The sequence below is a fragment of the Sprattus sprattus genome (assembly GCF_963457725.1).
Source record: "Sprattus sprattus genome assembly, chromosome: 5".
NCBI lineage: Eukaryota > Metazoa > Chordata > Actinopteri > Clupeiformes > Clupeidae > Sprattus > Sprattus sprattus.
The window spans coordinates 14,851,883-14,867,479 of NC_137924.1; the positions used below are offsets into that span (position 1 = coordinate 14,851,883).

General features: G+C 41.0%; 1 protein-coding gene across 1 annotated transcript; it reads left to right on the plus strand.

Moving 5' to 3' along the window:
- Positions 1 to 6,422: 6,422 nt before the first annotated feature.
- Positions 6,423 to 9,338, plus strand: umps (uridine monophosphate synthetase). The gene is made up of 6 exons (XM_080838207.1): positions 6,423 to 6,613; positions 6,878 to 7,031; positions 7,169 to 7,840; positions 7,975 to 8,150; positions 8,412 to 8,526; positions 8,737 to 9,338. Exons 1-6 carry the CDS (start codon positions 6,458 to 6,460, stop codon positions 8,910 to 8,912), a joined length of 1,449 nt encoding a protein of 482 aa, XP_080694333.1. The 5' UTR covers positions 6,423 to 6,457; the 3' UTR covers positions 8,913 to 9,338.
- Positions 9,339 to 15,597: the final 6,259 nt, after the last annotated feature.

Genomic DNA, 15,597 nt, shown 5'->3' on the forward strand with positions numbered 1-15,597 from the left:
ATTCAGACTTAATTTGCACAATCGTGAGACAATCGACTCCATCAATCCCTCAATACATCAGTATCAATGCTTCACAACACCCACAACCGTTGGAGAACCATAAATGAAAATGATTTCTTGGAAGCAACTGCGTGACCAAGTTGTAGAAGTATATTTCGGCCTTTATCACATCCACTCATTCGTAATGCTTCTGCCACTTCCAGCATCGGCCCAGTTTCCTTGTCATCTGACAAAGAACCTCAAAGGGAAATGATTATGTATGCGCTCCTTGACACGCAACCTTTGTCTTGGAAAGTCTTGTTAGAGAACTGAATGTTGCTGTTTGTGACGGACCGAGCCTCGGTTGCCGTCGAAAATGTGTGGGTTTGGCCCGAAAGCTCAGAGACAGAGTGAGGGTTCAAAACATCAGGTTTATTACTTGTCAAAATCTCTGGAGAACTGCTAGGCCTCTCACTAGGCAGAGGACAAAAAGCAGCAGTCTTTAGGAATATCATCTGCTAGCCTCTAAATGGGGTAGGGGACAATCACGCAGCAGTACAATCTCTATTTAAAATATCTGCTAAGCCTCTAAATGAGGAAGAGGACAAAAATCAGCAGTTCACACATAAGGGTCCACATCAATGCACATACCTGACAAAACTTGACTAACCAAACCAGACAGAGCAATGAACATATATACCTGGCGGCCAGCACCATTTCTAAACACAGGGGTAAACACAACAAAACAAACAATACACAATTTCAAAACAGACCCTCAAACATAACCATAGTATTTTTCAGTGTTATGCACAACAAAGAAAATAACTAGGTAATACAATAAGCACTTTCTTAGTATATAAAAACACTCTATCAAAGTGGTCTGGCCCAGACCATTCCAGGTGTCCCTTCTGCCAGCCTAGGCAATTAGCAGTCCATGTAGTGGATCCAATTGTAATCAGTAGTATGAGTGTTTGTGTGTGCGTGTGTGTGCAAACCATGTCTGTTGGGTGCAATAGTAGTTGAAAAGATGGGGTAGGAGTGTGCGGTTCATGTGCGGTCGTACCACGACCGTCACACTGTTGAAACTCAGCACAATGGCCCTCATTCTCAAACGCAGAAGAATTTAAGAACTCCACTTACAATGTTTTAGGGACAAATTTAGCATTCATGGAAGATTTCTCATCTGGGATTAGTTCTGAACTGAGACCAGAATTTCAGAACGCTTACAGTAATAGCAGTCGTAAATCGCCTAGAGTTTTCTTAAATGTAATTCCTCCAAAAATGATGCCCCACGGGGCCGCTCCGTGTTAGAAGGGTTGAGGGCTGAATTTGTGAGCGATCGTTGGTGATTGCGTTCACATCAACTCTACAGATCCTCAGATTCAAATAATTTAAATAATAATAAAAACAAGAATATTTGTATCATTTAAAATTATATTTCACATTTATAGTCATGAGTCTACAGGGCATTGTGATGTCCTGAAAAAAAAAAAAAAAGGACTACACGAACCCTGCAAATGTAAGTAATAAATAAGCACTAAACTCAATTGCGTTGATTGAGCCATAGTGGAATAGAATGGACACATCTTTATCCTGCAACAGTACCTCCACCTCCATAGACATTCATGTCTATGTCCACCTCTGCTTTGGTGAAGTTCTCTTTTGCTCGCTTTCCGCTCTGACATGACTTGCTTTCGAGTTGCATTCGCATGGACTCTGTCGTTTCCGACTGCACACGTCACTGCATAAAAAAAAAAAGTTTACTGTGTTTAATGTTGCGTGTCCTTATAAGGAGCTGGCCAGTGATCTATCACAAACTCTTTTACAGATTATAATATAGATATTTACAGAAGTATAAAGGGGAAGAAGTTATTCCATCCTCTCTGTTTCTCGACCTCTCTCACAATGACATACATAATAACATGCATGCTCAACCAAACACTGTTACACTTGCACACTTACGCCATTCCTCCTCAAGGGTCAGCATACGCCAGACACATCCACAATTCCACAAATAGTAAGCACGACCACATGGAATCACTTGATACATCTGCCCAAATGTTTTTGGGGGATAATGCATTGTATGCTTGTATATAGTAGTCTGTCAAAAAAGAAAAGGTTCATAAAGTTACTATGGAAAAAAGAGTGACTATCACAGTGGTGACATGGTTTATCAAATTGATAGTGTTTTCAGTATCTGTATAGGTACAGATGTGACTGTAACAAGATCTGGATTAATAGCAACTGCATATGAAATATGTACATGTGCTGCAGATGTAAATTTCCTCATATGTCACGGAGTCAAGTTTGTTAATCTTTGCGAAGAAAACTACACTTGATGCTGTTAAGGGACAAAAAAGCTCAGCAAACCGAATTTGAAACAGGCCCTTATAAAACTGAAATGAACTTAATTAATACACAGTCACAATTACTATACAAAAGCTTATAATAAGCACCGCTTGTGTCGTCTTGCGTCTATTTTAAATTACTGTATTAAAAAAATGATGGTCACGGACCCACAGCAATGCCGTTGCGGAAGCTTTTGATATAAACACCCTTGCACACATGCAGGACGCATAGAACATGCAGCTAGAAAATTTGCCTTCAAGCACTCTAGATTGCCTTTAAATATCATAGTTCCAGACTTTCCTGTGGGAAACACTGTTGATGCATCTGAAGGCAGTGATATTAAAATAAATTGAAATGGTCATAACCATCTAACATTGCATATAATAATAATGGATTTTATTTTTATAGCACACTTTAACATACAAAGAGGTCTCAAGGTGCTTAACTAGGTCACAACAACAATAATGCAAGGTAATAGGAGTGCAAAAAAAGCAATTAAAACAGTGCATTCTAAAACAATACAGAAAAGAAATAAAAACAGAAACCAGGACTTTACGTGAAGGCAGATATACAGCCGCGGAAAAAATTAAGAGACCACTTCAAAATTATCAGTTTCTCTGGTTTTACTATTTATTGGTATGTGTTAAAGTAAAATGTACATTTTTGTTTTATTCTATAACCTACTGGCAACATTCCTACCAAATTTCAAATAAAAATATTGTCATTTAGATCATTTATTTGCAGAAAAATGACAATTGGTCAAAATAGCAAAAAAGATGCAGTGTCTTCAGATCTCGAATAATGCAAAGAAAACAAGCTCATATTCATTTTTAAACTACACAATACTAATGCTTACACTTAAGAAGAGTTCAGAAATCAATATTTGGTGGAATAACCTTGATTTAAAATCACAACTTTCATGTGTCTTGGCATGCTCTCCACCAGTCTTTCACATTGCCGTTGGGTGACTTTATGCTACTCCTGGCGCAAGAATTCAAGCAGCTCGGCTTCTTTTCATGGCTTGTGACCATCCATCTTCCTCTTGATCACATTTCAGAGGTTTTTTATGGGATTCAGGTCTCGAAATTGGGCTGGCCATGACAGGGTCCTGATCTGGTGGTACTCCATCCACACCTTTACTGGCCTGGCTGTGTGGCATGGAGCATTGCCCTGCTGGAAAAAACATTTCTCAGAGTTGGGGAACATTGTCAGAGCAAAAGGAAGCAAGTTTTTCTTCCGGGACAACGTTGTACTTTGCCTGGCTGAGGTTTGTAAAAGACCATAAGGATTGAAAAAAGCGGACTGGAGGTTCTTCTAGTTCGTCTTCTCTGATGAGTCCAATTTTCAGCTTTGCCCAACACATGGTCGTCTGATGGTTAGACGGAGACCTGGAGAGGCCTACAAGCCAGAGAGTCTTGCACCTACTGTGAAATCAGACTCATCAGAGAAGACGAACTTAGAAGAACCTCCAGTCCGCTTTTTCAATCCTTATGGTCTTTTACAAACCTCAGCCAGGCAAAGTACAACGTTGTCCCGGAAGAAAAACTTGCTTCCTTTTGCTCTGACAATGTTCCCCAACTCTGAGAAGGGTTTTTTCCAGCAGGGCAATGCTCCATGCCACACAGCCAGGCCAGTAAAGGTGTGGATGGAGTACCACCAGATCAGGACCCTGTCATGGTCAGCCCAATTTCGAGACCTGAATCCCATAAAAAACCTCTGAAATGTGATCAAGAGGAAGATGGATGGTCACAAGCCATGAAAAGAAGCCGAGCTGCTTGAATTCTTGCGCCAGGAGTAGCATAAAGTCACCCAACGGCAATGTGAAAGACTGGTGGAGAGCATGCCAAGACAAGTGAAAGTTGTGATTTTAAATCAAGGTTATTCCACCAAATATTGATTTCTGAACTCTTCCTAAGTGTAAGCATTAGTATTGTGTAGTTTAAAAATGAATATGAGCTTGTTTTCTTTGCATTATTCGAGATCTGAAGACACTGCATCTTTTTTGCTATTTTGACCAATTGTCATTTTTCTGCAAATAAATGATCTAAATGACAATATTTTTATTTGAAATTTGGTAGGAATGTTGCCAGTAGGTTATAGAATAAAACTAAAATGTACATTTTACTTTAAAACATACCAATAAATAGTAAAACCAGAGAAACTGATAATTTTGTAGTGGTCTCTTAATTTTTTCCGCGGCTGTATATAGATGGGTTTTGAGGTGTGATTTAAAAGTAGTGAGGGAATCCAAAGCCCTAATGTTCTCCGGGAGCTTGTCCCAAAGTCGTGGCCCCAGCGAGGAGAAGGCACGATCTCCCATTCTGGTCATTTTTGTCCGGGGGACTGCAAGCAGGTTTGCGTGTCCGGACCTAAGAGTCCTTGATGTGAGATGAGGGGTGAGGAGGTCCTGGAGATAGGCTGGATATGCTTCTAATGTGTATCTGTGTATGTTGAATACATAATACATTAATCAGGAATGGAAACCTCACACATTTTTTAAATAAAATTGTTTAGTTTGATGAGCATAATATACAGTCGTTCAGGTAATAATCTTTCCACGTACTGAGCAGAAAGCATAATCGTTTTAGACAGGAAATCTGCCATCACTGAAGGAAAAAATATCCCGTCCCTGGGTGGGCTTGAACCACCAACCTTTCGGTTAACAGCCGAACGCGCTAACCAATTGCGCCACAGAGACAGATGGCGCTGAACGAAGCATGTATTGTTATCAACCTCAAAGTGATGCGAGATAGACTCCTACCCGTTTGTCGTTTGGCCTACATGCTGTTGCGAAAATGTTTTCCAGTTGGGTGTCTTGATGACGCAGACGTTTCTAGAACGGTTGAGGGTCATCAACCAATCACACTGCTATGCATTGTTTACCGCAGTGTAACTTTGTTAGTGAACTGTTTACTTTGTGGGTATTTTCATCGCTTACGTGCAAAGTGCAAACTTCTTTTTCAGTTACAATAACGTTTTTTTTTTTTTTTTTTTTACGTTACAGTGTCGTTTTCTCAGTACCTTTTAAAAAGTTCCAAGCAACAAAAAGGCCAAACTTACTTTTATGTAGAAATAGAACCATGTACAGAGTTTGGTCTGCCATTTTTTTTATCTAGCCCAGGCAATGCGACTTGGCAATGCAGAATATTTAGATTGACATAAATAAGTCTACGGGCCCAGGTTTATGTATACAAATTTAAATGTCAATGGTGAACTGATCAACATAGGCTCATGTCTGCAATGCTTTCAAGGGCCACCAGGCGGCCACCCGGTTAAAAAAAAACCTGGCTGGCATGAATATACACCAGATATGAACCCAGACCCCATTATGCCTGATCACTTGAAGTCACCTATCAAATTTAGCTCTAACTTAAAGTGCTGTTGAGTTAAATACTGCAGAGGTTAATTTGCAAGTTTTGACCTACCAAAAATGGTAGCCTGCATCTTTCTGCTACGATGTAGCCTATTTCTGCTAGATTTACTTAGGTCTGGCATGGTCATTATCCCCGTTATTCCCTTTGCACGTTTGTGGAATTTTAGAGTAGCATTTTATGCCTGATAGGAACTATCTGAATGTGACCCATGTATTTTTACTTGTTGAATTTGATTAACTTCTAACAAACTCCTAACAAACTTTGTTTAAATCCTTCTAAATTGTTTACCGGATTATATAACTGAGTTTATACCTTAGAATGAATATCAAGCGAGGCATTATGTATAGTTCGGCGGTCATTATTTAAAAAAATAATCCCTACGTGACAAACAGGACCGACGCGCATATCAGATACGAGACTTTTACCTTGGCTTTTGGCCAACTCTCTTAAGCTATTTCGTATCTGCAACGAAATCTCAAATGGCATACACTGACTTTGTTGATTAAGGCTGTGAAATATTGAATTGCTTTTAACAATCTAACAACGTAGTCGATCATCGTGGGGGAAAGAAAATCTGAATCTGACATGCTCAGTAACTTTTCTTTGTCCTGCCATTCCCTGTGTCGAATCTGTAGTAGCTGACATTTTCTATAGGTGGCGGTAAAGGTCTATTTGAACTGGTGACGGAGCGTTGTTGATGATTCAGAAGAAGAAGAAGAAGTTCGCAGCTATAGTACCTGCTGGAGTGATCGAAAATGGATCATAATAACGCTAGTCTTGATAGTTTCATTTTAAAGCTACACGATGTTGAGGGAGTCAAATTTGGGACTTTCAAGCTTAAGAGTGGAATCACTTCCCCTATTTACTTTGATCTCAGGGTTATTGTTTCGTATCCATCTCTCATGAATGAGGTGAGTCAATTTGACAAGCACGTGTTACGAGTAGAGTAGGCTACCCAAGTGAAAGGGACAGCCAAAGTGTTTACCAGACAATGTATTAGTTTGGTGTTATTAGTAGATTAACCAAACGACAGCTGATCTATATCAGCACTGCATGGCAGTCATTGAGTCTTATTTCAGATATCTTGGGATCAGTAAAATTGGCAAGTTACGTTAACTGACTATTCTATTTTATTTGTAGAGTCTAACAATGTATGCCCTTCATATCACCGACAGGTGTCAAGACTTTTGTTCCTACGTGCCAAAGAAGCGGGAGTGATTTTTAATTCAGTGTGTGGCGTCCCGTATACTGCACTACCACTGGCCACAATTATCTGTGCACAGAATGATTTGCCAATGCTGATTCGAAGGAAAGAGGCAAAAGATTATGGTATTAAAATTTTATTTCTGTGATTTAACATAATTATATAATTGCCTTGCAATTATAAACTTGCTGGTCTTTGATTGTTGTTAACAAGTGTTCTCGTTGGTTTGTAAATTCCCTTTTTATTGGTGTCTTGGTTTCAGGAACCGGACGCATGATCGAGGGTAAGATTCACCCTGGTGAAACATGTCTGATAGTGGAGGACGTAGTGACGAGTGGCAGCAGTGTGTTTGAGACAGCCGTGGTGCTTCAGAAGGAGGGTCTGAAAGTCACCGATGCAGTAGTGCTTATGGACCGTGAGCAGGGAGGTCGGGCCAGGCTCGCCAAGGACGGCATCAAACTCCATTCGATCATCTCAATCTCCAAACTGTTGGATGTGCTCCTGGAGGCTGGTCGGATCGAAGCTGAAGTCGCTCAGAGCGTTAGGCAGTTCATCCAGGAAAATAGCACCTTCAGACCTACAGATAAAAACGGTTCTCCAGCAGCTAAGAAGCCATGTAAAAGCCTCAGCTATGATGCCCGGGCCCAACTCCCACACATCCACCCTATGGCTTCTCGCCTGCTGCGGTTGATGGAGGAGAAGCAGAGCAACCTGTGCGTGTCCGCAGATGTGACGGACGCAAAGGAGCTCCTGGAGGTGGCAGACACTCTGGGCCCTGTGATCTGCATGCTGAAGACCCATGTGGACATCCTGCACAACTTCACCTCGGACGTCACCAGTCAGCTCAGCAAGCTAGCCGACAAGCACCGCTTCCTTATCTTCGAGGACCGTAAATTTGCAGACATCGGCAATACAGTGAAGCATCAGTATGAAGGTGAGTGTGCTGTGCTGCAACATCTGTATGGTTTTAACCTGGAAGAGGGAAGGAGCAGGGACCCTGAGAGATTAACACACTATTTTGAAGGTTGTGTGTACTTGTATTTGAGTGTGGTTTTGTGTCTGGTACAGGTGGGCTTTATCAGATTGCGTCCTGGTCCCACATCATAAATGCTCATGCGGTGCCAGGCTCAGGGGTGGTGAAGGGGCTCGAAGCAGTGGGGAAGCCGCTGGACCGTGGTTGTCTGCTTATTGCCGAAATGAGCTCCCAAGGTTCCCTAGCAACAGGGGCGTACACTCAAGCTGTGGTAAGCTTTGTTTCATACAAGGATTATGTTCCCAGTAGCATAATTCTTCCCAGCCAAAAGGGATACAGTTTGTAGCCAGGCTTGTCCTGTTCAATCCCTCTCTCTTCGTCTCTGTCCCTCTCTCTCTCTCACTCACTCCACATACACACACAACCCCTTTTGCATTTAATTTTGAAGAAATTGTGAACTATGGGTTAAATTATTCTCTGGAGGTTTGTATATTTATATTTTGAAGTAAGAATTGTTTCTCTTTTCCCTCAGGTGAAAATGGCGGATGACCACTCTGACTTTGTGTTTGGTTTCATCTGTGGCTCCAGGATCAGCAACAAACCCGAATTCATCCACATGACCCCAGGAGTACACATGCAGTCAGGAGGTGATGCCATAATCAAAATGAATACCAATGCGGTCATGAAGAAAGCAGCGTTTTGACTTCTCATAGCTTATTTTAGCATTGTTTGCCAATTTAAGCTATTACATAAATCATTTGTCATTTTGGAAATTGCAAGGCACAACATTGTGACATTTTAAGAAATGGCTTATCCCTTCCTATAAACCTGTCCTTTCTTTCGCTTTTTCTTATTAGGTGATTCCCTTGGACAGCAGTACACCAGCCCTGAGGAAGTGATTTGCAAAAAGGGCTCTGATGTTATTATCGTTGGACGAGGAATCCTGGCCGCTGCTGATCGAGCGAATGCTGCTGAGGCGTACAGAAAAGCAGGATGGGAGTCTTACCTGAAGAGACTGTCTCTAACCAACTGAAATATCTAGTAATCAGACGTCCGAATGTTACATTCTTCATCCAGCCTTTTTATAGAGCACACGTCATTATACTAGAGGCTAGGCATGTTCTTTGATTTCCTGTGTGTATGGTGGTTTTGAATTTTGAGCATCAACTCTACAACATAACCAGTAATGGAAATGTTGAAACTGCAATTGCTTGGACCATATTTCATCCCTAGAATGACCTCCTCAGGTTTTTACATAACCAGTGTAGTCTTAGGCCTGAATTTATTCCCTCCAACTTGTTGCTTACCCTGCCTTATTTTGTCCATGGGAGCAAGGACACTTTTCAGTATACTCCCTCCACTTATTGTGTTTGGATCGGTATTGCACTAAACACTGAAGAATGCAATGCAGTGTGCCATTCAGCTGTTACTGCAATAAAAGAAAGTTTTCATTTTTAAACATTGTGATTTTATTACTATGCTAAGGAATTCAGTAGCTAAGAGTATTTGTTCCAGTCACGAAAACGTCACGATACAACACCATGTATTGTTAAATACAATGCCACAAAGTACTAGTTATGTATTTTTTGAGACATGCCTTGGTTGTCCTGCCAATTTTTCAAGAACAGGCAGTTAATGTATTTTGAATATGTGTTGTGTAGAATACTACAGTGTGTGTCAAGCACCAGTAGGTGGTGCAAGGGCATTAGGTTTCATCTGTCTTACAATTCCATTTAAAAATTGTGAGGCCAAGAAACACATTATCCAGACATGGTATAATATGTCATGAGTCACAATATTTCTAATGTGAATAACGGAACCTAGTATTCATTCTGTGAAGCTTTTGGTCCAAATAGCATATCACTGAATGACCACATAATTACAAGGAATACCCATCATAATTAGAGTGTTTTAATGTATTTGAGTAACTAAGGTGGCAGAGGCCTGTTTTTCCCACTGCTACGTTCTTGTAAATAACGTACAAATAAAACGTCTGTGGACAAACATGCAGCCCATATGTAGGCTGTAGCCTCCTGGTTAGTTTTCAATGTCTCAAATATTGTTCCAAGACGCTGTCAGATTGCCATGTAATCCAGATATTTTCCGAATGATGAGACTCTACCTTGAGTGGTCCCACCCACGGCGTGAGTGGAATGAGTAGGCTAATGCAGCACGCTTTCTGACGAATCTCTCCCCATGTTAAAGACCCACCTCTTCCGCGATGACCACCCTTGACACACTTTCATGCTGAACCAATGTATTATTATTAATAATAAGAAGAAGAACTAATATTTTTCACTTCTTACATTTCATTCAGAGTGATATTTTTGTTTTGTGTTTTCTCCCATTGGCTCTCTGAATGCCTCGCGCGTTATTTGCAACTCCCTTTGAATAAAACGGAAACTGCCAAACAGACGAATGTAAATTAGAATGCGTTGGGGGAAAGGGTACAAAATAGCTATCAGCCATAAAATCTCTCGTTCTGACTTTTAATCACCTTACGATGCAAATCTAGTCTGGTTCCCACCACAGATCTTTCTTTGGAAGGCCTAATAGGCTTGTGTCGGTTATTAGGCTACAGACAGTCAATAAAGGTTGCAATGTAAATGTGGCTCTTATCTACGAATGGATCGAATTTCCATCAGCCCATGCTCTAATGTTACTTTACCCATAACTGTAAGGTTTTTATCAGGTTTATATATGAAGTAGACTATTATTTCATTCAAAGACAGCATGATGAAGCTCGGTTTGCAGAGAATCGCCTACACGCATGTTTCTGGGAAACTGAAAGGGAAAGGCAGGTGGGCAATTTGCGTACCACCTGCACCCAGCCTTAAACGTATAATGACGACATCTTTCAGTGTCCCTCTCAAATAACAGTATTTGGGACTTATGAATAAAAATCAGCCAATCCCTTTGTTCCATCGATTTTAACGGAAGTTTTCGCGCTAGTTTGCATAGTCATGACTGCCAATTTGTAGAGGATCTAGCCTACTCCCTCCCTCCCCCTGACTCTTGTGTCAATATTGGCTTAGAGCAGCACGACAGGTGTCCTCGGCAGAGAATCCTTTCCCTTTAAGACCTGTCGATAAAATGGAAAAGAGACATTGTAGGACAGCAAACCATTTCCCCTCTATATAAAGTTGACATGACCCACATAGGTTCAACTCAAGGGTCACGCAGTCGCTCTTCCAAGAGCGGTCAGGTATGGTATTGGGAAATCTAGTGCCAGGTGAGTTTCTAACTGGTCTCCTGATACGAGCTCATCCGACAGCTGTTTCTAACGTCGACTTACATTTCCTTTCTTTTATTTAGGACCGAAAGACCGGGATACCTGAAACAATACTGGCATGGACTTAGCCAATGATTTGGACAGCATTCACCATACTCACATCTTGTGAGACGATGCTGATTGACATATTGTGGAAACGGCTGTCTTCTGTATTTGCCTCACGCTGAGCCACACGCACAATACCTGAAGATGAAGTTTTGTTCGTTCGGCTCGCGTTAAGCAGGTACAGATTTTCAACAGCTTGAAGAGACAAAAGAAAACCTGCGGACCAGACTTTTGGCAGACATCGCAGACAGATCGCAGACAGTGTTTTTGACTAATACTTTATTTTGTTAGCTTTACCTGACACACTTAGCAGAGATTATTGTATGGGACCCATCCTCACAAATTAAATTACATTGCATTAATAACATATTTTATACAAATCAAATGGCACTGGCACTCAAATACTAATCATTTAAAATAAATGTTCACTGGGTGGACATGCCACCCAAGTTTAGGACATAAAAATCCAAGTGTAGACAAAAATGCATGAGGAGCCTAGTGTTATTGGCCTATTAGGAGTAAAGTCGGTCAGCAAATCACGCTGATGTGGCCAATCATGGTGAACTAATCACATTCCCATTTCAAATAAATATGCATTATATATATAATATATATTATTTATATATCATGTATAGACCTAAGTCATAGTTTCAGTTACCTTGCTAATGCATGGGTCAAATTGGCCCAACATAACAGATGTTAGGTTACAATGGACATAGTGAGAGCACTGCATACTCATAAATACAAGACTGCACATACACACTTCTCTTTGCACACAGAGCATCTCTTCATTGGCATTAGCCTTCAAAGCATCTCAATGGGAGACACTGATAAGAAAATAAACTTGTTTTTTTGAAGGTCAATACAACAATAAATATGGCTTCACATAAAGAATACTTGTAATTAAAAGAATATTAAAATGCCTGGTTCATTCCTCCATAACAAACTTGATTGTTCTGCATTTTCTTTTGAATTTGAGTGCTCATTCAAAGTCATAACACGGCATGGATTATCATGTAAAGTGAACATTTCATCCAACCTTTTGAAAGACTGTTGCATACGTTATAACCCTGCATGTGTACATGACACAGTTTGGCAAATATTTATTTAAGTCAGGAGAACATGATTAAATAGATTACATCCTGGTTACCATCTCAACTGCCAGCTAATGGTTCCTTCAAACATGGGAGAATCATATTACTTGAGAGTAAATTTTTCCGTTAAAACGTGGATGGTGAAATATTTGATTTGTAAACCAATAACATTCCCTAGTTGCCGTTTACAGTGAAGTATGACAAAAATGAAATAGTCCTGTTCTGTTTTTTAAATAAGGTGTATATTTTTCCAGGCTAACTTTGTTTGTGAGACAGACCTATCCACCTATCATGGAAAGCTGTTACCTGAGCTGAGTAAAGTGCCCTTGTGACTTTAAGAGATTATCAGAGAAATATGTAAATCCCTCTGGTTTACGTGGGTGAGATGGGCTTGTTTTACCTGCCAGGCTGGTCTGGCCTTGGTTAAATCCTGTCCGCCATAGTCTGTTACCAACATTTCATTCACTGAGCAGATGTCTCCTGCATGGTCTGCCAGAACCAGTTAAAATGTGTTGTGAGATAGTGGATTAGTTTCTATGGCAGCAGATGCAAACGGGTAGCACAGGGTCATTTGTTATCTCTTCACTGATTATTCAAACGGAGCGCCCCGATATTAAACCAAATAAGCACAGCCCTCACACCTGTCCATTTGTGCCAGTATACTTAATATTCACTATTACTAGGTTGTTTCAACAGCTTTGTTTCCCAGTGAAATACAGCTAGTAACATTATCAGTAACTTGATCAGCTTTCATAAAATATCAAAGATAATAACAGATGTTGTTTTTCTTGATATAAGTAAAAATGAATTATGGCACTCATGGATTATATTTCTTTCTGATTAGGCATGAATACTGGTCAAATTAGTAAACTGCATGTTTTTATTTTTTCTTAGGCCACATAATAAAACACATTAGCTGCAAATAGAGGGGAAAACATCAGAGAAGAAATGGCCAATGGACTGCGCCTTTACATCCATTTGGCATGTTCTTGCTAAGAGCTTATGCTCCTGTGGATATACTCCACACACACTGGCCCTCTCACAGAGTAGTGTCAGTCTGGAAAACATAACCTGGTGTTGTCATGGCGAATCTGGAGCTAAAAGGTTTATCCATGGGTGTACCACACACACACACACACACACACACACACACACACACTTGCACATACGGTGGACACAATGCCACAAAAAAGTATGTCTTTTGAATAAGTCTTGAATATGTGTTGAAATATGTCTTTGAATACAATTTTATGATGCTATTGGAAGCGGGTTACTGATGCCCTTTAAACTGACTCTGTATCTTACAGATACAGTAAATGGCTGCGCTGGATGCACGCCTGGTTTAATGGCTGTTGGAACACCACACGGAATGAGTATACGTCCTATGAAGCTGTATTCCCACCCATCCCCTTAAAATAATATTCCTTTTGGCATAAAACATTGGTGAAATGAACATCACGGGTTAACCCTTACAATTAGTTCCACCTTACATTCTGTGCTTGAGGACATAAATTAAAATACAAAAAAGCCCAATGACAGATGCCCTATTGTGCGTCGTGTGGAAGATAAGACACTAGAGCTGTGTTTCCTGGTCAGTGCTGGACGTGCTGGATGTAAATGAGGGAGGCTCTCTGATTTTCCAGTGAAATGAGGCCTCAGCTGATGAGATGACAGATCTAATCACTCAGGGTTGAGATCAAAGGCCAACAGCTGCCTCCACCTGCCTCCACGAGTCCACCTGCCCTATGGTAAACACTGCTGCACAGGTTAGCATCATGACCAGATCAGATGATCAGATCACACACACACACACACACACACACACACACACACACACACACACACACACACACACACACACACACACACACACACACACACACACACACACACACACACACACACACACAGGCACACATATTCACACAGGCATTTCTGTATGCATGCAGCTGCATTGTACATTTCTGCATGTGCATGTTGTGATTGTGCAGATACAACATTGTGTCTGTCAGATATTAGAGATCCATGCAATGAAGCCACACACCACAAGATGTCGTCTGAAACAGGTGCACTAGACATTCAATTATGTTGGGCAAGTAAGATGAACAAGTGTGTCATGTCTTTGTTTTGTCAGCTCAATTATGTTTGCCTGACAAACACAAAATGCAATTTATCTCCTTATTTTTTTAACATAACTATTATTAGTGAGCTTTATCAAGCATGAATATGAATACAAACTTCAACAAGCTACAAAAATCAAAATGAAAAGATAGTCATATGACACATATATCTTTGTCTCTTTGGACAAAAGCGTCTGTTAAATGACTATATGACTAAATGTACATGTCATTTTCATTTTCATATATATTCATATACTTCAGTGCTGTTAAAAAAATGAAATCTTGGGTGCTGTCTACTGTATTTTCAGTGCTGTGCTGTGATTGTCTTGATCTGTTTGCAAACCAATGAGCCCGGCAAAGAAAGCGCAGTCCATTTAAATGTGCTTACGTCACAAAGAAGCCTTCCCATACCAGACCCAGCTGAAAGGCAATAAGTGTGGCGTCCTATAAGAGAGCTCCAAGCCGCCGGGCTCTGGGTTTTGAGCCCGTGGACTGGACTGACCCACTCAGGGAGGGTCCCCTCTAGCTCCAGAACCCACCACTGGGGCCTAATCTCCCCAAATGCCCTCCCATTATCCCTGTTTTCCAATCAAACTGTCACGTCAGTGTGTTGCCATTGTGCCCGGCTGGCGGTCAGGCACGGGGCACTCAGGGCCATTCTGATGAGTCAGTGGATCCGGGGCCACAACAATGGGCCCCGCACAGATCCACAATGGCCCGTCTAATGCAGTCTTTCAGCCGGGGGGTTGCTGAGTGTGCAGGGCTGGTGTGCATTCCACGCCAGCCGAGGGGCCCGGTCCTATAAAAACACTGGAGAAAGGCAGCAACCCGACATTGATTAGACTGGATCTGTCCCACCTCTGTGCGTGAGTATGCCACTGTATCCACTGTGTCTTGGTCAACTGTGAACATCTGGTTCCTGCACATTGGCAAAGAGTACAAAGCAGTTTTTTTTTTACCTTTGAGAAAAACAAAAACATAGATAAAAATCACTCAAAAGAACGAGAGCTCACTCTTGAACTATAATTACATACGTACTCCTTGTCCAGGAATCAAGGTTCACATCAGTTATCTGTGAACTTCTGTTGGTCTCTCCAAAGCCTGGGTGAATAACTGCTGGTATTCCTTGTTGCCCTATTTGAAGGGAGACTGGTGACAACAGCAACC

What these genes read in the sequence shown, in the direction of transcription:
- umps (XM_080838207.1), top strand. Translation starts at nt 6,458, where the DNA reads ATGGATCATAATAACGCTAGTCTTGATAGTTTCATTTTAAAGCTACAC. An exon ending in GAAAGAGGCAAAAGATTATG is followed by an intron (nt 7,032 to 7,168) that starts GTATTAAAATTT and finishes TCTTGGTTTCAG; the next exon opens with GAACCGGACGCATGATCGAG. An exon ending in AGTGAAGCATCAGTATGAAG is followed by an intron (nt 7,841 to 7,974) that starts GTGAGTGTGCTG and finishes TGTCTGGTACAG; the next exon opens with GTGGGCTTTATCAGATTGCG.